Raw genomic sequence first — 24,182 nt, forward strand, 5'->3', positions numbered from 1 at the left:
TAGCATATGCAATAGATACATAGAAACAATATTTACCTGCAACTGTTGCCTGTTGTTAGTAGTGTGTCATATAATATAACAGATACAATCTTTACCAGCAACTGTTTCATGTTGATAGTAGTGCAGCATATAATATAATAGATACAATCTTTACCAGCAACTGTTGCCTGTTGATAGAGTGAAGCATATAAAAACGATACATAGAAACAATATTTAAATTACATGCAACTGTTGCCTGTTGATAGTAGTGTGTCATATAATATAATAGAAACAATATTTACCTGCAACTGTTGCCTGTCGATAGTAGTGTAGCAAATGTTGTACTCCTGTATGATGCTGGGATAGAGCGAGTTGAAATCCATGAGGAGAACCAGCCGGTCATAGAGACCGCGCTTTGGCTCCAACACCAGACCCCCCGCGTAGGCCGGTTTGCGTCTTGCTGATGTGGCATTTTGTCGGCCCCCTGGACCCCCCGCCCCACCGCTCGACGGTCCCTCCAGACAGTCTTCTTCTTCTTTAACGGCCTGTAAACGAAAGAACAATTATTGGATCAGATGAGAAATACAGGATATATTTATTCAATGATACACAGCACAAAATCCATTAAAATCTAATTGTGTCAGCGACTATTGATTATTCATTATGCTTTATATTTCGTTATTTTCTTTACATTTATTTGTTGTTGTCACATATGGTAAGTGTAAGTGTTTTTCTGTAAGTATTGGAAATAAATTTGATTTGAATATCACTGGGGAAGGACCAACAGGCATAGCCCAAAACTGTCCCTTCCCCGAATTTTAATTCATAAACCATTCTAAAAAGTAGATTACGTTTCATTATTCACTTTTGAATTCGAGTCCAATTTTCATCAGCCAAAACGTTTCTTATTTTTCATTATCTAGTCAATGAGGCTGGTCACTAACGAAATTCTTCAAATGTTCGATACGCCTAACAAATAAATTTCCTCAGTTCGCCTATTCAGTGTTTTTTCTCCTCTAGACCTACGTTGAAACCACAGCTACTAACGTTCAGGTTTTCAACTTTACAGACGTATTGGACATGTGAAACGATACGCAAAAGTTCAAATGCTAAGCGACAACTGTAGCTGCGCTATATTAGCTGTCATTAATTGCTAGTTGTCATTTTATCGACTATACAATAATATTCAGTAATAGACTACAGCTGTTAATATCGCTGTCATCCTTAGGAATAATACCATAGCCACCTCTAATACAAGGCCCCGGCCTACGATATTGCAACGTCGCAGTGTAGGCCTAGAATCTAATACATGATTGGTGAAAAAGATTTTTAAAAATACCAGCTGATCTTTTTCACCAATCATGTATTAGTTTCTAGGCCTACGCTGCGACGTTGCAATATCTAGGCCGAAGACTTGTATTAGAGGTGGCTATGATAATACCTTTAGTGGCCAGCCGAAATAGCAGAAATTGAGGTTAATTATAGTAACATCTAGTACATAAGGCAAACCCTAAGAATTATTTTTCTCATAAATTTAGATAGATGACAAAGTTTTTAATAGTTATTGTTCAAAATTCAGATTTTTTGGCAATTAAAAATCGAATAAGAAGGATTAGACTGATTCATCCCAATATTTCTAAGAGTATTGATAACTTCTATCATATTTAAATAATTGTAGTAGCCCTATAAAAGAAAAGAGAATATGTGCACTTACGTTTTCCTTGGATTTATAAATTTTCTCAGGTACAATGTATCCTTTATCCTCGAAAGCATGGAGCAGGAGGAACTCGTTACGCTCAGATCTACCTCCAGTCAAGGTTCTCGAGAGCACGTTACCTTGAAAAAGATACAATAATGTAAATTAACCAGAAAAATATTCGATAGTATGCAAAAGCAATAAGAAAGCACATTGTGTGGTGATATTAATGAAAAAAAATATTGGAAGTGTTGAAGCAATAACAAAGTAAAAAGTGTTGTAATAAAAACCACAAGGAAGTAATACACAACAAGCAAACATTTTCATAAATAGCATAATCTTGTACTTGTACAAGAATCAATGCAAATACCTATTCTTGAAACTATTTGGGAACAAATCTCAAGAAATAATTTCAACAATTCGTAAAGAAAATTGTGTACAGAACACAAGAAATAAAACAATACAACAAACACTCCATTTTGAAATTTGATTTCAAACAGAAACAAGATATTACAGGATATTTAATAAATGTTGTACTCCTGTATGATGCTGGGATAGAGCGAGTTGAAATCCATGAGGAGAACCAGCCGGTCATAGAGACCGCGCTTTGGCTCCAACACCAGACCCCCCGCGTAGGCCGGTTTGCGTCTTGCTGATGTGGCATTTTGTCGGCCCCCTGGACCCCCCGCCCCACCGCTCGACGGTCCCTCCAGACAGTCTTCTTCTTCTTTAACGGCCTGTAAACGAAAGAACAATTATTGGATCAGATGAGAAATACAGGATATATTTATTCAATGATACACAGCACAAAATCCATTAAAATCTAATTGTGTCAGCGACTATTGATTATTCATTATGCTTTATATTTCGTTATTTTCTTTACATTTATTTGTTGTTGTCACATATGGTAAGTGTAAGTGTTTTTCTGTAAGTATTGGAAATAATTTGATTTGAATATCACTGGGGAAGGACCAACAGGCATAGCCCAAAACTGTCCCTTCCCCGAATTTTAATTCATAAACCATTCTAAAAAGTAGATTACGTTTCATTATTCACTTTTGAATTCGAGTCCAATTTTCATCAGCCAAAACGTTTCTTATTTTTCATTATCTAGTCAATGAGGCTGGTCACTAACGAAATTCTTCAAATGTTCGATACGCCTAACAAATAAATTTCCTCAGTTCGCCTATTCAGTGTTTTTTCTCCTCTAGACCTACGTTGAAACCACAGCTACTAACGTTCAGGTTTTCAACTTTACAGACGTATTGGACATGTGAAACGATACGCAAAAGTTCAAATGCTAAGCGACAACTGTAGCTGCGCTATATTAGCTGTCATTAATTGCTAGTTGTCATTTTATCGACTATACAATAATATTCAGTAATAGACTACAGCTGTTAATATCGCTGTCATCCTTAGGAATAATACCATAGCCACCTCTAATACAAGGCCCCGGCCTACGATATTGCAACGTCGCAGTGTAGGCCTAGAATCTAATACATGATTGGTGAAAAAGATTTTTAAAAATACCAGCTGATCTTTTTCACCAATCATGTATTAGTTTCTAGGCCTACGCTGCGACGTTGCAATATCTAGGCCGAAGACTTGTATTAGAGGTGGCTATGATAATACCTTTAGTGGCCAGCCGAAATAGCAGAAATTGAGGTTAATTATAGTAACATCTAGTACATAAGGCAAACCCTAAGAATTATTTTTCTCATAAATTTAGATAGATGACAAAGTTTTTAATAGTTATTGTTCAAAATTCAGATTTTTTGGCAATTAAAAATCGAATAAGAAGGATTAGACTGATTCATCCCAATATTTCTAAGAGTATTGATAACTTCTATCATATTTAAATAATTGTAGTAGCCCTATAAAAGAAAAGAGAATATGTGCACTTACGTTTTCCTTGGATTTATAAATTTTCTCAGGTACAATGTATCCTTTATCCTCGAAAGCATGGAGCAGGAGGAACTCGTTACGCTCAGATCTACCTCCAGTCAAGGTTCTCGAGAGCACGTTACCTTGAAAAAGATACAATAATGTAAATTAACCAGAAAAATATTCGATAGTATGCAAAAGCAATAAGAAAGCACATTGTGTGGTGATATTAATGAAAAAAAATATTGGAAGTGTTGAAGCAATAACAAGTAAAAAGTGTTGTAATAAAAACCACAAGGAAGTAATACACAACAAGCAAACATTTTCATAAATAGCATAATCTTGTACTTGTACAAGAATCAATGCAAATACCTATTCTTGAAACTATTTGGGAACAAATCTCAAGAAATAATTTCAACAATTCGTAAAGAAAATTGTGTACAGAACACAAGAAATAAAACAATACAACAAACACTCCATTTTGAAATTTGATTTCAAACAGAAACAAGATATTAATACAACAGGATATTTCAAGAGTAATTTCAATACTCTATCCAAGAGAAATGTTTTGTCCTATTTTTTTCTAAATAGTATTGAATTTGATTTCCTAATAAATTTACCCAATAAATAAGTACAATACTTAATTTCTAATCTAAAGATGGAAATAAATTGGAAATTGCATTTGTTCAAATGCTAATTAATGAATTATTATTAAACGAAAAACCCAGTTAAGTAAATAACCTCGAAGACTTCTGCTACTGCAAATATTATGAGGTATCGGGTTCGATTCCCGGGCTGACAAATAACTATTTTTGTATAGTATATTTTTGTCAATATTTCCAGTAGCTTCTGCTACTTGTCTTTGAGGTTATTTACAGCATTTAATTGGGATTTTTGTTTGATAATAATTTTTAATCAAGGAGAATTATGATAACAGACAGGTGAGAAGAAAATAGTAGGATGAATATTGTTGGTAGATGTAATTGTTTACCTGCAATATTTGTTATTTGCAAAGCCAATGGCAAAGCGTTGAGTTCGCACATGAGTTTCAGAATGTAGGACGCGTCAAGCAGAGTGGCTCTCAACAGCTTTATAAGCGAATCAATGTCACTGAAAAATAAAAGTGCAGTATCATTAAACAACTGACATTGTTTCAAACTAATAGTAGCTCATGTTAACCCAACCTTGTTAGTTTGTATTCGAAATATATGAGTTCATTGAACATCTGAAAGACTTGATGTCTGCCCGGAAGCCCTGAATAAAATAGTGCATGCGTAACAGTTTGAGCTCACGCATGGTTTACCTGAAATACTTTTAGGGCCGGTTTCCGAGCTCGGGATTTGGCCAAGTTCTAGACTTTGAACAGCTGGAATCAGAAAAATGGCTTTCCAAAATGGGACGTAGTCGCCGTTTTTATCACAGTATTCACAGTTTTTATTTTCTCATTTCTATAATTGTAAACGTTTTTCATTCACGATATTAAACATTCCTAAATAATTCCAAATAGCTGAAACTTTACACTTTTTACTCTTCATTTTGTTTTGTGTTAAGCCGGAAACCGGCCCTTAATGTGTGTGACAACCCTGTGTTGAATTGAGAATAAGTGATTGTTTGGGCTCTCTTGAAAGCATTGTACACCTGAAAGACCTGACTGTATATCTATATCAATCAATCTCTTTATTCAAGACATACAATGTATACTGTACTTGAATGCGTCATCTCATCTAATAATAGTTGTAATTGTATAATCAAGTGGATATCATAACCTATAATTTTTATTCATTCACTAGCTGGCTCGGCGAATTTCGTACCGCCAAATAGTTAATACATCTGATGAGAAAACTTTAGCTGAATATACACCTGAGGAGGGGCGATGCGGCATTTTGCATCCAGGTGCTTCTTGCTTATTGGTTTAAATGGAAGAACTCACATACACTGAATCGGGCATGGCGTGGAACCTCCATAAGATCAACACTTTGTATCACCAGCCGCGCCTCCTCAGGTGTGCTTAGCCTTAGCTTGATCTGATGCACTATATTTTTATGAAAATTATCCAACAATCAGTATTATACTTTATTGACCGAGCGAAGTGAGGTCCAAGATTCAAGTCGACGGTTTGGCATTTCTCTTAATGTTTTTATGTTTATATGTTCCGCATTTACGGCGAAACGCGGTAATAAATTTTCATGAAATTTGACAGGTATGTTCCTTTTTTAATTGCGCGTCGACGTATATACAAGGTTTTTGGAAATTCTGCATTTCAAGGATAATATAAAAGGAAAAAAGGAGCCTCCTTCATACGCCAATATTAGAGTAAAAATCAGACTATAGAATTATTCATCATAAATCAGCTGACAAGTGATTACACAGATGTGTGGAGAAGCCAGTCTATTGCTGTATTTCCATAAGGTCTATAGTTTCAATCAGGTACTTGTAGCTACAAGTAACTTGTGGATGAGAATACTGCGAGAGGTCTACTGTTCATAGAACTACTAGTTATTTATATCTCAATATGGACTTCCTTTGTGCTTAGTTAGTTGTGCAGCAGTTTGTATTTTTAGTTATAGTTGAATGCAGCTTGCTGGGAATTGAATGGTATATCTCCTTGCTGCTGATTTTCCCGTACACATTCTAAATTTACAGCATTTCGAGTTCTGCGACCCAAGTTTGGACGTCGTTCCTATCGCGGCATGATAATTATTACAGAATTGAAATTTTGTGAATTAGTAGGAAGAAAATTGAAAAACAGATCTACCGACGGCTGTAGGATGACGCAATGATTATAACAGCTGATTTTTTTATTTCTGTGTGTGGCCAGCTCACAAATTCTTCTCCCATTACAAAGGATTAGATGCAAACTTTGAAGGACCGTAGGAAAGAGTCCTGAAGTCGGATTATAAATTTTATAGGCCATAAACCTGGTCCTGAACATAACGAAAACAACTAAAAAAATCATCAAATTCGGTGCACACATGAAAAAGTTATTGAACGTCAAAATTTGAGGCTCGATTTTTATTTTTATAGATAACTCTACCTTCATTGTATTATCATTCATCCCATCATCATCACCTAGGCTTAAAATACTTCTAGAAAGTCGCCTTTGTAAAATAATAAATAAATAAATAATTCGAGAACATATAAACAAGATAGAAAGAAACACAACAAAAAAGAAACAATACAATATCAATCAATGGAGATACTGTAATGTATCCTTAATTCACCCATAAAATTCTTCAAAACTATACGTTTCTAATTACTGTATTAGGTACTTTTTCAACTTGATTTTGTCTTGCCCTGAAGTGAAGTTTCGCTTCTGATGCTACTCTGATCTTTCTGATGCTATATTGATAGATAGACATTAATAAAAACAATATAAAAATCTTGAACTACCCTTTATTTTTAAAAACTTTGAAATAGTTCAACTGTTTTAAAAATAAAGGGTACTTCAAGATTTTTATATTTTTTTATTAATTTATTAAAAGTAGCCCATGTGAATGAAGTGTTTTTATAGATAGACATATATTACGTCTGGTTGGCCTGGAACTGCATCACACAAGTCAAGGTGCAAGCAGAAATGTAAGACACTATTGATGTTACATAAAATTTATATTTAGTACCAATTACATCTCACTGTCTGTGGCAAATTTTGATAATTCAGTGCAGGACTCACTTGAAAGCATTGTAGACCTCATCGGGCGTGTAGCAGTCCTTCTGGCCTTCCTTCAAGTGCAGCACATCACAGCAGAGAGTGTCCAGGTCATAGCTGCGCGCCTTGATGAGTTCGCGCGCGGTGGCCTTCAGGTCGCACACCAGTCGACCACACATTACAGTGCGCACCACATTGGTGAGTTGCGGCCGTTTGGTGCGCCGCAAACGACCGATGCGCGACCAGTGCGCGATGCGGTGGTCGAGCAACTGACAAACACACAAACATAGTTAAGCAAACATAGGTATATTTCGTTTCCTCCAAGCACTATAATGTTCTGTGTTTTATTATTGATTGTGACGATTCAATGTTGCGAAACTTTTTTGATTACTGTCAGTATGCAGGGTCGCATAAGAATTGGCAATACATGTCTATAAAACTTTTTAATGCTCTCCCTAATGAAATAAGAGAAATTGACTTAGAGAGTTTTAAACGATTTTTAAAGAATTTGCTCGTTGGAAAATGTTTATAAAAAGTAGTTGAGTTTTTCGAAGTACAATTTTGAAATTTGTTTGAGTAAATTTTTGTTTTTGGACTTGCAATTGAATCTAAAAAAATATATAATAATGAAAATAAAACGTGATATTACTGTAAGGTTGAACTGACGTTGTTATGATATTTTCATGTTTTTGACAATAAATTCTTTATTTATTTATGCAACTCACTAAATGAATAAAATTTGATTTGATTTGAAGTAGACTGCACATTCATTGAGAACCACATGCTGAGTGGCAGCCGTTTGGTTCAAGAACTGAATCAATACCGAAAATGTTGTAGCAAAGATATTTTTGTATTGAATTGAATAAAATTATTGATTGATTGAGTTCTCACTGATCACTCGAGTCTTGAATCGTTGTCCGTTTGTGGTTTTGTTTGATGATAACTTTCGAATGCTTCCATTAATCCAAATTTCTAACCCATATTCTTTGAATCAAGATAATAGGATAAACTTGAAAGTGCATACGGAATGAGAAACAAATTTTAGTAATTTATCGTCACAAATGACAAATCACCTGAATTATTGAACGAGCCTAGCGAGTTCATACACTACCTCCTTAAACAAAGCCATAGTGCATTCTGGTGACGTCAGCACACGTGGGGCTGAAAAATTTGTTAATTTCAGCTAGTGTTTTTATTGGTGTAGGAGCCCTACCTGTGCTGACGTTACCATCAAGCACCTGTCATGCACTATGGCTTTGTTTACGGAGGTAGTGGTTCATCCTGATGACTAGAGCATGGAGTCGATGTCATTTTGTGGAGTTATTTGTTCGTTGTTAACTTTTGAATGCTTCCATCAAATTTTCAACACATAGTGCCGGTTGCACAAAAGCCGGTTAAGTTTTAATCGTGATTAATTCCATGAGAACCAATCAGAGATACCGTCTTTTCAAAAACGCCTTCCCTGATGATTGGTTCTCGTGAAATGAATCAAGATAAAAATTTAACCGGCTTTTGTGCAACCCGACCATATTCTTTCAACTATTATAGAGATCTAGTTAATTGGCCAACGAAATTTACTCATTCCTTAATCCTTTTTCAAGATAGAACGGTATAACACTAAAAGTAAACAAGAAAAACAATTTTAGTAATCTTTTTTCCTACAGTTACCCGAAAAAGTGCTCATTCCCGCATCAATTATAGCAAAAATACCTTATTCCCACACCCAGTGCGGGAATGTAGATTTGAGTGCGGCAAAGTACTTTGCCGCACTCCAAATTTGCAACATAACAGCACAAAATAGTTAACACGCTTTATGACGGTAGAGTGCGGCAAAGTAGAAGAAATGTTGGTAAACCTGAATATGTTGCTGGCTGGAAATTTTTGTAAAACAGCTGATTATTACCGCGAGATATTGAATAAGAAACAGTAAATAAACAAGAAGTTTTAATAGTATTCAATATCAGTATTTTATTTCTATTCAAGTTATCATGAACGATTTTTTATGTGTGAGATGCCTATATTTTTAACTAGAATACATTGGAAACATTTATCGACCATTTTTATGATCAAGGAATCAAGTATTTTTATATCTTTATCTACTTTTGTGGTTAGGTTACTCTTGTTTCTGATACTAAGTCTGTGATTGTTATATTTTAAAAACAATAATGTATCCATTAGGTTTGAAACCTAAATATTTACACTTCAAAAAAAGTTATTCAGTTCTTAACTCCCCGAAACATCTCTACTCACATTTTCGTAGAACAACTTCAATGAATGCCGTTGATGATGAATTAGAAACAGAATACAGAATAGATGTTATTGAATACCGTAATCAAAAACACTTGATTTACATCCTGTTTACTCAACAGTGACTTGAATGATTGAAGTTCAGCATTTCAGGTAAATGTAATGTCATATAATTAAATGGTAATGTAATATAATTTAATCACGTTTTAAATAATGCAGTATAATCTTAATTATACGTTTCATGCTGCTACTGGTCGCTTGGCCAGAAAAGCAGAAAGGCCAAATTGACACGTTTACTAATGTATTTACAAGAAAAAACAAGCTGAAACTATATTTTTACACTAATTGTGTAGAATATATCATTTAGACTCAAACTTGAGGATATTTGTAACTGGAATAAATAGTACACATGAAAATTTCATAGAATGGTCAGGTTAGACTTAAGTCTGTCCTGAGGGCTGATCACTTTCCTAATCCTTGATCAGTACTGGGCATATTTACTTATTTATTTATTTACATTAATAGAAAAATTAAAACATAAGCTTACAGCTTTGATCGCATAGACAAATTAAACAATAAAACATATTAATGGGCAACATATTAATAAGCAAAGTTTTGCTGCAAAACTTTTGTGTTTTCGGATAGGAGAATATTAAACTGTTAGTCACGGGTGAAGTATAACGTTTGTGAGGCTCATTGATGGCTCAAAAACATATCCAGACAAGTGATATGGCCATTTCTACACTTGCTGATGACTTCTTGTAGATGAAGTATTATTATAATTGAATCTCATATAACTTTATGATATTCATTCTATTGTCATTTAGACTGAATTTGGAATAATTCTGTTGTGGAATGGTTGCAATATTTTTTATTATCCGCATTAAAAAACTAAAGATTTGTACAAACGAACATTCTATTTGGTATAGGAGATGTTCACCGTCTATTACTGACTTTTCACATTCTATGGTAACTGTAGGAAGAATTTAATGTGCAATACGTGCGAAAGTTTCTTTGCTGCACTCAAGAAACCATCATTCCGCACCGCCTACGGCTCGTGCGTAAACGTTTCTTTCGGTGCAGCAAAGTGGCACTTTGCGCACTAGTTGCACAAATAACTATTGTCTAGTTGAGAAGTTGATATTGTCGTAATTCATATTAAAAAAAAAGACTAAGAAATTGACAAAAACTACAAATTTTATTAAAAGTACAAAGACCGGTTTCAGTTGTTACACCATTGTCGATCTCTGATAAATGACAATGGTGTAACAACCGAAACCGGTCTTTCTACTTTTAATAAAATCTGTAGTTTTTGACAATTTCTTAGTCTTTTAATTTAATTGCAGTTTATAATCAAAAAACTACAAATCAGCGGTCTGCTGGATTATCAATAATCTCATGCAAAGATGCATGCAATAATTAATAACTCAATGCAGCTCGAACATTTCGCTTGACTATTTATATTTTTTCAATAATTTTCAGTATATAATATTGTTATCAATATATTTTTTGGAAGAATAAATTTCATTGTTGGTTATCAATCTTGTTTTCACTAATATTATTACTATTGTTTTTTTTATAACTTCAAAGTGAAAAACACTCACATGCTTTGTTGTGGCGACGACCGTTCCTGTTTGATCTGAGAATGTGCAACACCAGCACGAAACGGTCGTCGCCACACCATAGAATGTTAGTGTATTTTCACTTTAAAGTTATGAAAAAAATACAATAAGAATAATAAATTTCATTTTCACTTTCCACAGCTTTTAATATCTGACAGAATACCAGTGGCATTTTGAGCGAGTTTTCCAGCTCGGGGGCTCACTATAGTAAATAGATTTAGTACCTTCTTGATGAGCAGATTGAGATCGGCGTCGGCGAAGTCGTGACAGACGATCAGGTCGGGATCGATGCGGTAGAAGCGCGCCATGAAATAGTTGAGCAGAGTTCGCTCCGACTCGCATTTGTCCAGCTTCAACGATTGCGTGTATTGCTCCAGCTTGCCCATGTTCAGCGGCCAGGGTTTGTCCGATAGCTTCGTCACAGCTGCAACAAAACATACTAGTAGTTCTGTGAACAGTAGACCTCGCGCTCAGTGAGTTACATTGACCTGTTGTTATGTTTTCTCAAAATTAATAAATAATTTATCAATTTAAAATGTCTAGAAAAATCCTAAATAAACATAGAGCTTTCTGTCCTATCGTACCGTGACGTGTCGTCCCGGAATGTGAGTGTGAGCGCTGTTATCAGGTCTGGCTGCAACTGTCTACAACGTTGATGGAAAGATACATTTTCAAGATGTTCGATGTTTTTGAACGGGTAGTATTATAGTCAACTGTCTACTAATGTTGATGGAAAGATACATTTTCAAGATGTTCGATGTTTTTGAACGGGTAGTATTATAGTCCACTAGACAGCTGATTTATGATGAATAATTCTAAAGTCTGATTTTTACGGTAATATTGGCGTTCAAAGGAGACTCCTTTTCCTTTTGTATTATCCTTAAAATGCAAAATTTAAAAAAAAACCGTATGTATACGTCGACGCTAAATTCCAAAAGGAACATACCTGTCAAATTTTATGAAAATCTATTGCTGCGTTTCGCTGTAAATTCGGAACATATAAACATAAATATAAAAATAAATGAAGAGAAATGCAAAACCGTCGACTTGAATCTTAGACCTCACTTTGCTCGGTCAACAAAAATATTTGAAAACCGATAAAAACAGGACAAAAACGGTAAATAACGAATACTGGGCTTGACAGGATGATAAAATTTGGCGGGGGAAACAATCAGATCAAATCAATACCTATTTAAGGCCCGTATGCAGATACTCGGTTTAAACGGTGAAATGTCAACTGTTCGAAAAAAACCACGTATGAAACACATTATGATAAATTCAACAATATCTACAAGGAAATGTGACTTAGTGTTAAAAGTAGATGGTGCATATGACCGTAAGTCACGGGGCCAAGATGCTTGCAGGGCGAGCATGATGTTTACAGTCGAGACCTTAGTCGAGACTAGAATTTCATGCAAGCCCTGCAAGAGACATTCACGGCCGAGTAATGAAAACACATAAATATTTATTAAAATTACTTACAGAATTGAGAAATGTGTCATTTTGTAACAAACACTTAAAGTTTAAGGTGTGGGTGTTAGTTTGGTTCGATGTGACTGTAGTTGGTAATGCGACATACATACCACCGATAATTCGATTATCGAAATTATCCGAATTACCGAAATCCTTATTCGATTCGAGATAAGGATGTTTTCAGTCTAACGTTAAACAGTTGAGCTCCCCTTTTCAAGTTTATTTTCGTGGGTTTTCGTGAAAATTTTAAATCGAGTTTTGGCATATGTGTGAAGTAGTGTGTGAGGTATAACATATTACTGTCTCAGTCCTGAAAGTGAGCGGAGGAGATATATTTTGACATAAATAGTTTTTGATCAACTGGTTTAGTTTTATCGGAATGTCGCCACCTAAAACTCGTGCTACAGCCGGCTCGAAAGATAACAACTCCACAGTACAGTCACCAGCCGGGCAGCAGCAGCAGCGTAAGCAGAGCCAGCAGCAGCAACAACTGAATCAACAACAGAGAGCGCTGAGCAGCCGGTCTCACTCGGCATCGTCTTGTTCATCCTTGACTGACAGCGTCCTTCCCGTTGCCATGGAGACTCAGGGTCGTATGCGACAGGCATTGGAGGAACTGTTACTAAGTGATGATTTTCTTGATCGATTTGCGGCGCAACTCGAAGATCGTCTGCGGGAGGGCCTGTGTGCGTCGGTTTGCGCTGCTTTGGGGGGCAGGCTGGAGGCGGCTGAAAGGAAAGTGGACGAGCTCACACGTGATATCGAATTGCTGAACAACCGAATGATGCAGCTGCAGCGCGGCTTCGATAATCGTTTGGATGGCATCGAACAGTACCAGAGAAGAAATAGCATAAGGATATCTGGTATACCTGAGATCGAGAATGAACAGTTGACGAGAACTACAGTCGTATCCCTGATAAATGAAAAACTTTCACTGAATCTGGCGGACGCTGATATCGACCGGTGTCACCGAGTGGGTCGAGCGCCGCCTGCGTCTAGAGCTGATGGTGCACGGCCGCGACCGCGGCAAGTCATCGTTAAAATGGTCAGCTATCAGTGTCGCGAACTGATCATGAAAAATCGGCGAAGCCTCAAGAATACTGGAATTGCAATACATGAGGATTTAACTAGGATGAGACGTCAGTTTCTTAAGAGAATGGGTGATAGAGTGGGATGGAGGCAGGTCTGGTCTAGTGATGGTCGAGTCTTTTGGAAGCAGGATGGACAGATTCACTCACAAACTTTCGATAATCCTATTTATGAAGAAACTTTCGATAATCCTATTTATGAAGAAGGTACTTATTAATGGTAAATAGTAAAGCTTTACTTGAAACAATATATTGGAAAAATATTTTTCATGTATTAACTATTGTTTGAACATTTAAATCTGATTCAGCTGTCTCATAGCATTGATTTTTCTGTTTGGTTTTGTTTCGTATAGCATCTCATAAATTATTTTTCTATAATTCTCATTGCTATTTTTCTTCTCAGTTTTGATTATATCTTCCTGAGTCGAGTAGAATAGTGGAACATTGAATGATTATAATTTTAAATTTACTCTCATTCAGACTTTCTATTCCTCTTCTCAAATTGGTTTGTGTTCTGAATTTGATAGATAATGGATTATGACAATTGTTGGAGAGCTTTTACATTAGTGAGATTTGCTATTTCTTATTACTGATTTTCTCATTGAAGTTTATTATTGTTTTAGTTTTTGCTTTTCATAAGCTCTATCATTATCTTTTCATGTCAAGGTATATGGAGCTTCCTTCCTAACAAGTAGCCTAATGTTTCTTCATTATTTAATATTCGATTTCATTTACATTTCAAATTCGTTAATGAATTTATTTTTATTTATTTCCTCTTAACAAGGAAGATTGTTTTTTTTTTCATTTTAGCTTTCTTCCTTATCATAATGTAACTTACTGTACTATTATTTTTCCAATTGATTATTTCCTGCTACTGTTTTCTTGAGGATGACTGATTCTAATGTGTGAAGACGTATATGTAGTTTCATACTAAATTTCGATTACTTGCTCTTTCTGGCACTTCAATTCACATAATATTATCACACAGAAAAGTTTCCCTTATATGCATACACGCTACACTGTAGTCTGTTTGTGCTGATGACTGGATTTCATTATTTATATCCCCATCAAATGAATTATCATATTATATTTATTGGGGAGTTCCATCTTGCGTTGGATCTGACTGTGTTTCGAAGGGTTATATTCTACTACGGCTTTCCACACATCGTGGCTTTTTTTCTTATTTTGATATCATCATTAAAAAAAAAATTTCTTACGTCTTCACTATAAATAACCATAAAAATTTTAACACTTTTTCACTAAACTTTCCATATGTCAGCTTTACATGAAGATGATGAACTTGTGGGATATTATAACACTGTTGAAATAGACGATTTTTTTTCCATTGAACCTCTTGAGCGAAATCATTATGAAGGGGGCTTAAATATTTTTCACACGAATATAAGGAGCATTAACAAGAATTTCGATGAATTAGTGCATTATATTGGTAATGTCAGTATTAAATTTCAGGTTGTTGCATTGTCGGAGACATGGATTTCGGAAGACTCACAGTTTCATTACAGTTTGCAAGGTTATAATGTAATACAAAAAAAAAGTAAATTCTCTAAATGTGATGGGATATGTTTGTTCATTGACGAAAACATTAAAACAGAATTAATTGACTTAGTAATCGAAAAAGCAAACTACATCTGCATTTCATGTTTAATAAATAATGTTAAATATATTATAATTTCAATTTATCGATCACCAGCTCTGAATCTAAACGAATTTATTACAAGCTTAGATACTTGCCTGAATCAAATGAAAGATTTACATAATATAATTATAATAGGTGACATAAATCTCAATATCCTCGCAAATAATCATTTCGCTAACGAATACCTAAGTACACTACACATGAATGGTTTTAAATCTTATATTAACAAACCAACCAGAAGTATCAATGGAGCCGTATCCTGCATTGATCACATTTTTTTCAAAGAAGATAATAAAACTAAAAATGTTGTGACAGGTGTAATTTCAAAAACCAATATAACAGACCATTTCAGTATTTCTTTACATCTGAACGAAGTTAATGATAAGGAAACGAAACACGGTGAGCCATGGACTAGAGTCAAAATAGATTTTGATGGTCTTAAAGGGAGAAAACTGGGAAGATATATACAGAGCCGATGATATTGATGTTATGGTGAATCTTTTAGTTGACAAATTAAACTCTTTAACACAAAATAGAACAAAAACAATTCGCATGAGTAAAGATAAAAGACCTCTTAAAAAATGGATTACACCCGGTTTAGTAAACTGTATACGTGTTAGAGACAAAATGCATAAAATTATTAGAAAGCAACCAAATAATATCCAACTAAATAATAAATATAAGTCATATCGAAATATTCTAAATAATTTGATAAAACAAGCGAAAATCAATTACTTTAACAGAAAATTTGACGAATACAAAAATGATTCCAAGAAAACCTGGGAATGTATAAACGAACTTTTAGATACTAAAAAGAATACCAAAACAATCAATCTGGATGCCAAAGTACTTAATAAATACTTTGCCGATGTAGGAAAAACTTTCGCTGGGAAAATTTCTGATGATATAAATGATATACCTATACCTAAATCCCAAAACAACTCATGTGAGAGAAGTATCTTTCTCCGCCCCACAAACACAATAGAGATACAAAAGATAATTGATAAATTGAAAAACAAAGCAACACCTGGAGCCGATAATTTCTCAGGATCGTATCTAAAACGAATATCAAGTTTTATTACCGAACCCCTGGAATTTATATTCAATAAATGTTTGAGCAATGGATACTTTCCTAGTAAATTAAAGAAGCAAAAATTATTCCTATACCTAAAACCGGCGATCCAAAAAAACCTGAAAATTACAGACCAATCAGCCTACTAAGTAATTTATCCAAAATACTAGAAAAGATTCTAAAATTGAGGTTAATGAGTTTTCTTGATAAGGAGAATATAATTAGTGATAACCAATATGGTTTCCAAGCCAAAAAGTCTACTAAAGATGCAGTAATTCACCTTAATAAAATTGTGTGCAACAACTTCAATAAAAATAAAAAAAACTCTAGCTGTCTTTATGGACTTATCTAAGGCTTTTGACACTATCCCACACAAATTACTACTAGATAAGCTGAATAAATCTGGAATTAGAGGGTCCGTAAACAGTTTATTTGCAAGCTACTTATCAAATAGAAAACAATATCTAACTTTAAATAGCCGAACTGACATTAAATTCACATCCGATTTTGGACTGCCTCAAGGATCAGTTCTATCACCGATTTTATTTCTAATCTATGTTAGTGATATGCTCAACCTAAACCTTGGAAATTGTACTACATTGTCATTTGCTGATGATACAACACTTATTTTTAGTGGGAGTAGCTGGGAGGAAACGTTCAGTAACGCAAACAATAATTTAAAAATAGTTCAGAAATGGCTTAAGGATCATGTTCTCACCCTCAATACTGAAAAAAACAAAATACATAACCTTTTCACCTAATATTACCGGACAACCACCAATAACTATGAATTTGAATATGAATGCAAACTGTATAAACATGGTAAATGAGGGACAGGAGATAAAAACACTGGAAAGAGTACAAACTATGAAATACTTAGGAATAGCAGTTGACCAGCACCTTAAGTGGAACAAACACATAGAATATTTATGCTCGAAGTTAAAGTATTTGATCCATATCTTCTACAAAATAAATAGAATAAGAAATATAGATATCACTAGGAAAATTTATTTCGCATATGCACATTCATTATTCCAATATATTATAGAGGTGTGGGGTGCTGCTTTCGATTCTCATGTAAAAAAGCTTTTTATCTTACAAAAGCACATGATTAGAGCGGCCCTGGGAAGACCTCGAATTTACTCAAGTAGAGAAATTTTCCTAGAATTAAAGGTTCCAACTCTAAGACAGACTTACATTATAAGTGTTATTCTGTACTTGAATAAACATTACCATTTATTTACCACTCACACAACTCCCTACAAAATTCGAGCAAATAACACAAATAGATTTAATATACACTTCACAAAACTCACTATATGCAGACATCAACTTCCGTACTATTGTAATTACTTAATCAACAAAATACCAATAGGCTTTGTTTACAGAAATATAACCAAATCATTACTCTCAGATATACAGATTTGGGTTGATAGGAACATTTTCTTTAGGCTGACTTAGACCTGTAAACTAAGTTTTGTTTCAGTTGGACGACCGTTACCATGTCTCTGATTTTGCTTTTTTGTCATATTCATAATGATCGAATAGCTTGGATCTTCATCATCTCTTTTGTTGCCTTTCTCAGTACCGAGAAATCTTTTGTCACCATTTATTTCCATCTAACAATCTTTCACATCTGCATCTATTGCTGATTTTCTCCCTTTTCATTTTTTCTTCTTTCGTTCGCCTTTTCTTTTAATCTATTAAGCGTTAGCCTACATGGAAAGTTATAGTTTTCTTTCTCTTCAGTATCTTTCTTCTCTGACCTTGCTTACTGATAGGATTTTTCTTTCGTATTATTATTATCTTTCATATATATATATATATATATATATATATATATATTATATATATATATATATATATATATTATATATATATATATATATATATAAATAGATATATTATACGTATTATTATTTTATTTTAGGCTACTTCTTGTACTGTTACTCATTCCCCACACACAGATCCGTCTATGTGGGGAAAATATTCACAAATCTGTTTTTAGATATGTTGTCTATGTATCTTGTGCTTTGTATTGTGAATTGAAATTGAATAAATTGAATTGAATAATGTACGTAATGTACGATATTTTTCAATACTAACAACACATTTACATGAATATGCGTGACAACTGTATCAACAACAGAACAAAATATAAACTCTTAACCTGCTCACTACTCCCAGTAATAAACTTGCTAATAATCATTCATTTGTCACTTGAGAATGGTATAGATAGCCGAAACCGGTCGTGTCTTCGGGAAAAGAATGGTACTTTTTTCAATTTCATTTTATTGCCAATTAGAATATTCAAAACATATTACAAAATCTTTATAATATGACATATCATTAAAAATATAAATAAATAGGCATAATTACTCATACATATACTTGAATAAAATTAAAATAAAATATAAAATCTAGGCATGTTATTCTATGAAAACCTATTCAAGTATTGACCAAGTATTCAGGAATCACACTATACCAATTATTCAACAATATATTATATTTGAAGATGATGACAGAGCCAAGATTGTGGTGACTCCTAACTCACCACAAAATGCTATCTTCTTCACGTTGCTGAGTGTTATGCATCCTGATTTATCACTGAAGGTTCAATTCCTAAGGGTGTGATCACATTGGATGCGTGTATGTGCAAGTGCACGTGAGACCATATGCATGAGACAAGGAAAAAATCTGGAAAGGAGCATTGAAACACATTGTGACTTACCTGTAGCTGCTCACACTGAACGCAACCAGCAAGTGCACGTGTTCAGTGTCACTGTTCCTATTGCTCTTTCCTCATTTTGTTTCTCATCTGCGCTATTGGTCATGCATGATCAGTGATCACGCATGCATATATTAATTTATGTGCATCCAATGCTATTATACCTTGAGCGACGAATGTACGATTCAAGCCACGCGACTATAGGCGCCGCTGAGGAATTGGAGTTCAAGATGCTAAAATGCTCTGTACGCTGTCAATATGACTAACAACTAAAACCTATCTTACTTCTACTGAAACTATCTACGCACTTAGAATAAACTTGTTTCAAGTTTGAATAAACTTTAAACTTCCAAAAGATATTTATTGAGTTATTCATTCAATGTATTTATTTTAGTTTTGAATTGTTATTTTAGTGATATAGATAGATTATTGAAGGGATAGAATCCGAAATGAAATAATAAGAAACAGAATGAAGGTTACAGAAATATCAAAGAAAATACAAGAAAAAAGACTGCAGTGGTATGGACATGTGGAGAGAAGGGAGGACGATTATGTGGGAAAAAAGATCGACCACTTAGATGTCGAAGGAATGGGGAAGACCTAGGAAGAAATGGGAAAATTGTATCGCCCAAGATCTTGCAGAAAAGGGACTAACACCATCTCACAACCGAGACTCCTGGAAGCGACTAAGCCAAAACCGCCGACCCCACCTCAGTGGGAAAAAGCTGAGAAAAAATAAGATGGATTATCAAATTGAATAATGTGAATGCTATCTAATGTATTTACAATGTACTAATAATACATACGATAATATTAAATGTGAAAGCTTTTTATAATGGAGAGAATGCTGTCTTACCGCTAAAATGTTGCTGAAACTGCTGTTTGGGCGCTGCTCCTTCGAGGGGGAAATTTTTGCTGACTAGGCAAGCAATGCTGACAAACTCTCCGGAGCGTTTGTTGGGCGAACATGCGACCCTCGCGGACAATGTGAGAACTGTGATTGGTGGAGCGGAGCGCTCGCCCAACTGTTTCAAAACTGCATCGTCATCGAAAACTGTGATCAAATCACTGTCCGAACAGGTAACCTGCAACACAATTGAAAATTAGTTTCTCTTCCACCTTCCATTACAAGTCAAATCTCACTCTCGGGAACACACTACCATACAGAAAAAATGCAACAAATCTAAAATCAATCAATTAATTTTGGAAGCCGGGCTTGAGTTGTTTAATATAAGATACGTCTAAATCAAATTTGACGGTTCATTTGAATTGAATTGTCTAAAAATACTATCATCTAATATAAACCATGTCAGGAGAATTAATGAACGAATCGGACGACAATGCGATGTCATAATTTTACGGCGTTCAACCATAGACAAAAGATAGCTCAAGAAGATATCCCTTGGTATAGGGCGTTTATGTTCCAATTTTCAATATCAACTCAATCTGATAGTCCTAGTAGTTCTTGAAGCTATGTGACGCTGGTAGTCTCTCATGCTGTGCCAGTTTTACACTTTCACCCCAAGAAAACAGTAATAATAGACAATAGTCGACAGTTATCAACTTGAGTTAACAGAAAATTGGCTCGAAATTTGGAACATAGAAAACCTATATCATGGGATATCTTCTAATGCTATATTTTCTCTATGGCTTAATAAAAGTAACAAATAGCTGATCTATCTCTGTTCAAACCGAGGTGGTGGATGTAGGCCAAAGAATTTCTTTGTTAAGGGTCAATTTCTTCAGAATACTTGAACTAAAATTCTAGTTTAAACCATCAGTTCACACAATTGAAACACATTCTAATAAATGCAAACATACGTTAATTAAACGGGTCAATAGTAAAACCAAGTTTGGATACAGTGACCCTAAATAGCACTCCATTGTTTGGCTGAAAAAAACATTAAAGCTCATTATAGTGATTGATGTTACCTCATAGCGACACCAAGTCAACTGATTTGAAACAGGATTTGAAACAACATTCTAATAAATGCAAACATACGTTAATTAAACGGGTCAATAGTTAAACCAACTTTGGAAAAAGTGATCCTAAATAGCACTCTATTGTTTGGCTGAAAAAACATTACAGATCATTATAGTGATTGATGTTACCTCATAGCGACACCAAGTCATCTGATTTGAAACAGGCGCAGGATTCTTGATAGCCATCCAGCGCGGTCCTTTTATCTTTTTTTCAACCAGAAGATGCTCGACAAAACTGCGGTTCATGCCGAACGCATGTGAGAACGTTTCACCATGCAAATCGTTGGGCAGTTTTTGGTATTTAGCCTGCAAAAATCATCAAAAATTTAGCAATTAATTCAAAAATTGGCAACATTCAACCAAAATTGAGACACTGATTGTTCCACTTTATTAAGTACTTTACTTACATATCTATTTCTTTGTCTCAACTCACACTTACGCGACTCAGGTCGAGAAGAGACTCGACTCTAGTCGAGAGCACGTGATTTCAAATAATGACAGTCGACTGGTCTGAGTGACACAATTTGGAAACACATGCTCTCGACTAGAGTCGAGTCTCTTCTCGACCTGAGTCGCATGAGTGTGAGTTGAGGATTTCTAACTACATTTTTTTCTTGCTGAGAGTGATGCCCACATGAGCTCCAGGCTTGTGCGTGGGTAATTAGGCTGATGATAATGAGAGATAAACGGACCTACAGTTTTAGGTAGGTTCCGAACCACGGGGAAGCGATTTTACAACTCATGAATCATATTCAGAGGAGTTGGCTCAAGTGGTCACCCTTCCAACGGGAGTAGCAGGCGCATGATTCTTAACTTATCCAAGCGATAGCTTATCAGCGCGACCACTGAGTCAAACCGCTCCCCGATATACATATTCCATACATACATATTTGGTATCTCCTGTTAACAAGGAAATATTATTTTTTTATAACATATCAAAATCAGACAAACAATAATTATATCAATATACCAATATTCATGTTCTTAAAATGCTGGACCTACTGATTATGTAACATAAAAATTCAACATAACATAAAAAAGAACCTACTGTGAAAGAAACTTGGAAAATAAAATAGATGAAATAGATACTGTTGTTATTATAACTGTTGTAACAAGTGAAACATAGGTTAAGAAATTATTGAAATAATATTTTTTATGAACACATCATGTGTAATCTATACTATAATAAAGAAAAGAACTGGCTTATACACATACGGGATGTGAAAATTATGTTTGACGCATCATCACGTCTGAACTACTGGACTGATTAACTTGAATTTTTGCATATAGATTCTTAACCTAAAATGGTTATAGGCCTATTTTCAATTCTTCAAGATTTCATTACGTCAAGATTTCATTGGATCAAGTTTTCAGTTTGTCAAGTTCTAAAATGGGCCCTTGCAGAGCACGGGTTACCTGCTTGAGTACAATATTTGAACTTCAACAAAAATTCAGTTTTTCTTGTTACTCTTATTGTAACTCAGTTTAGTTATAATTGCAGCTACTCGATAATCTATATAATAAGAGAGAGTAGGGTTGTGTTTGTTCGTTTGTTCGCATCAAAACGTGTCAATTTGTGGATTGCATACCGGAAAACCGGGAATGATTTGGATCTCCAAATTTTGCACATTGATTCTAAAAATATCAATCTCGTGCACCTCGAAGCCCAAATTTCATTCATGGGACATCAATACATACCATATGTTAATATAGAACTATACTCTAGAGAGACTACATTTCCGAAACAGATGGTTAAAATGGTACCCAAATTAATAACCAGTCCAATTTTGTCAGGTTGAAGGTACAAAGTTGAAGAACTTATCTATACTTTAATAAAGGAAAGAACTGGCTTATAAATGTACGGGATAGGAAAATTATGTTTGACGCATCATCACGTCTGAACTACTGGACTAATAAACTTGTATAAACTTTGTATATCGATTCTTAATTAACCGAGCATGGTTCTTAGCCCACTTCAAGATTCCACTCGATCAAGTTTTCAGTTTGTCAAGTTCTAAAGTAGACCCTTGCGGAGCACGGGTTACCTGCTAGTTGATAAATAATACACTTACCGGATATCTCACTTCAAGATACTCAGATACGAGAGGAATTTCATTCATGTCGAAAGCATAGCTTTTGGTGACAGTACGACACTTGAAGTCCAGAATTTTATATTTAGCAGACACACTTTTGGCGAATTCTTCATACACATCTTTCATTGAGACAGGATCGTCGGAGATTTTTCCAGAATGTATGTTGATTTTCTGAAACAAAAATTATATCGACTCAAAATGCATTTGTGACAAATATTCTAAAGATTGTCGGAATAATATTACACAATGAAACAAGTTATACATTGAATAAGACAATCTAAGATGGAAGATAAATTAGAAATTACAGTTAACCAACTGCTGGTATAGTATTACTGTAATATAATTATTTCAATTATTTTATAATTATTTAGACTTTTGAAATAATTGTCATACAGTAAGGCTGGTCAAACACCGATTAGGCAAGACAAGACTAGTAACGTTTAGTCACAATACTTCACACTGCTGCTTATAACACACACTGATTAGTCATTGTAGTCATTGCTATCAGACATGACTCCATAAGAGACTATGTGAAGTATTGTGAGTAAACGTGACTAGTCTTGTCTTGACTAATCGGTGTGTGACCAGCCTAAGGCTGGGCGTACACCGGTTAGACAAGACAAGACATAATCAGACACGTTCAGTCACAATACTTCACATTGTTGCTTATGAAGACATGTCTAATTGCAATGACTAATCAGTGTGAGTTGCGTCATAAGCAACTATGTGAAGTATTGTGTCTGATCATATCTTGTCTTGTCTTGACTAACTGGTGTGTGCCTAGCTTAATAGAACATTCTACCATAGAGAAACAATAGCGTAAGTAGATATCCCGTGGTATAGGGCGTTTATGTCGCAATTTCTACTGTTATCTCAAGCCGATTACTGTTGATTTTTACTGTTTTGACCGGGTAAGAATGTATGAACGGCACAATATTGATTGAGTATTGATTGATTGATTGAGTACATTATTTACGTAATTACAATATATACTGGCTTATGCACTTATATACA

The 24,182-nt window shown here is 34.7% G+C and overlaps 1 protein-coding gene across 1 annotated transcript in view; it reads right to left on the reverse strand.

Moving 5' to 3' along the window:
• LOC111057101 (DNA polymerase alpha catalytic subunit) overlaps positions 1–24,182 on the reverse strand; it is a 57,916-nt gene that overhangs the window by 18,753 nt on the left and 14,981 nt on the right. The window contains exons 10-18 of the mRNA XM_039440140.1: positions 23,148–23,339; positions 21,205–21,381; positions 19,949–20,177; positions 11,299–11,498; positions 7,230–7,474; positions 4,551–4,669; positions 3,581–3,702; positions 2,206–2,412; positions 282–317 (exon numbers count right to left, since the gene is read on the reverse strand). Coding sequence (XP_039296074.1) covers positions 282–317; positions 2,206–2,412; positions 3,581–3,702; positions 4,551–4,669; positions 7,230–7,474; positions 11,299–11,498; positions 19,949–20,177; positions 21,205–21,381; positions 23,148–23,339 — 1,527 coding nt within the window. The remainder of the gene's footprint in view (positions 1–281; positions 318–2,205; positions 2,413–3,580; positions 3,703–4,550; positions 4,670–7,229; positions 7,475–11,298; positions 11,499–19,948; positions 20,178–21,204; positions 21,382–23,147; positions 23,340–24,182) is intronic.

The sequence above is a fragment of the Nilaparvata lugens genome, chromosome 13 (genome assembly GCF_014356525.2).
Source record: "Nilaparvata lugens isolate BPH chromosome 13, ASM1435652v1, whole genome shotgun sequence".
Taxonomy (NCBI): domain Eukaryota; kingdom Metazoa; phylum Arthropoda; class Insecta; order Hemiptera; family Delphacidae; genus Nilaparvata; species Nilaparvata lugens.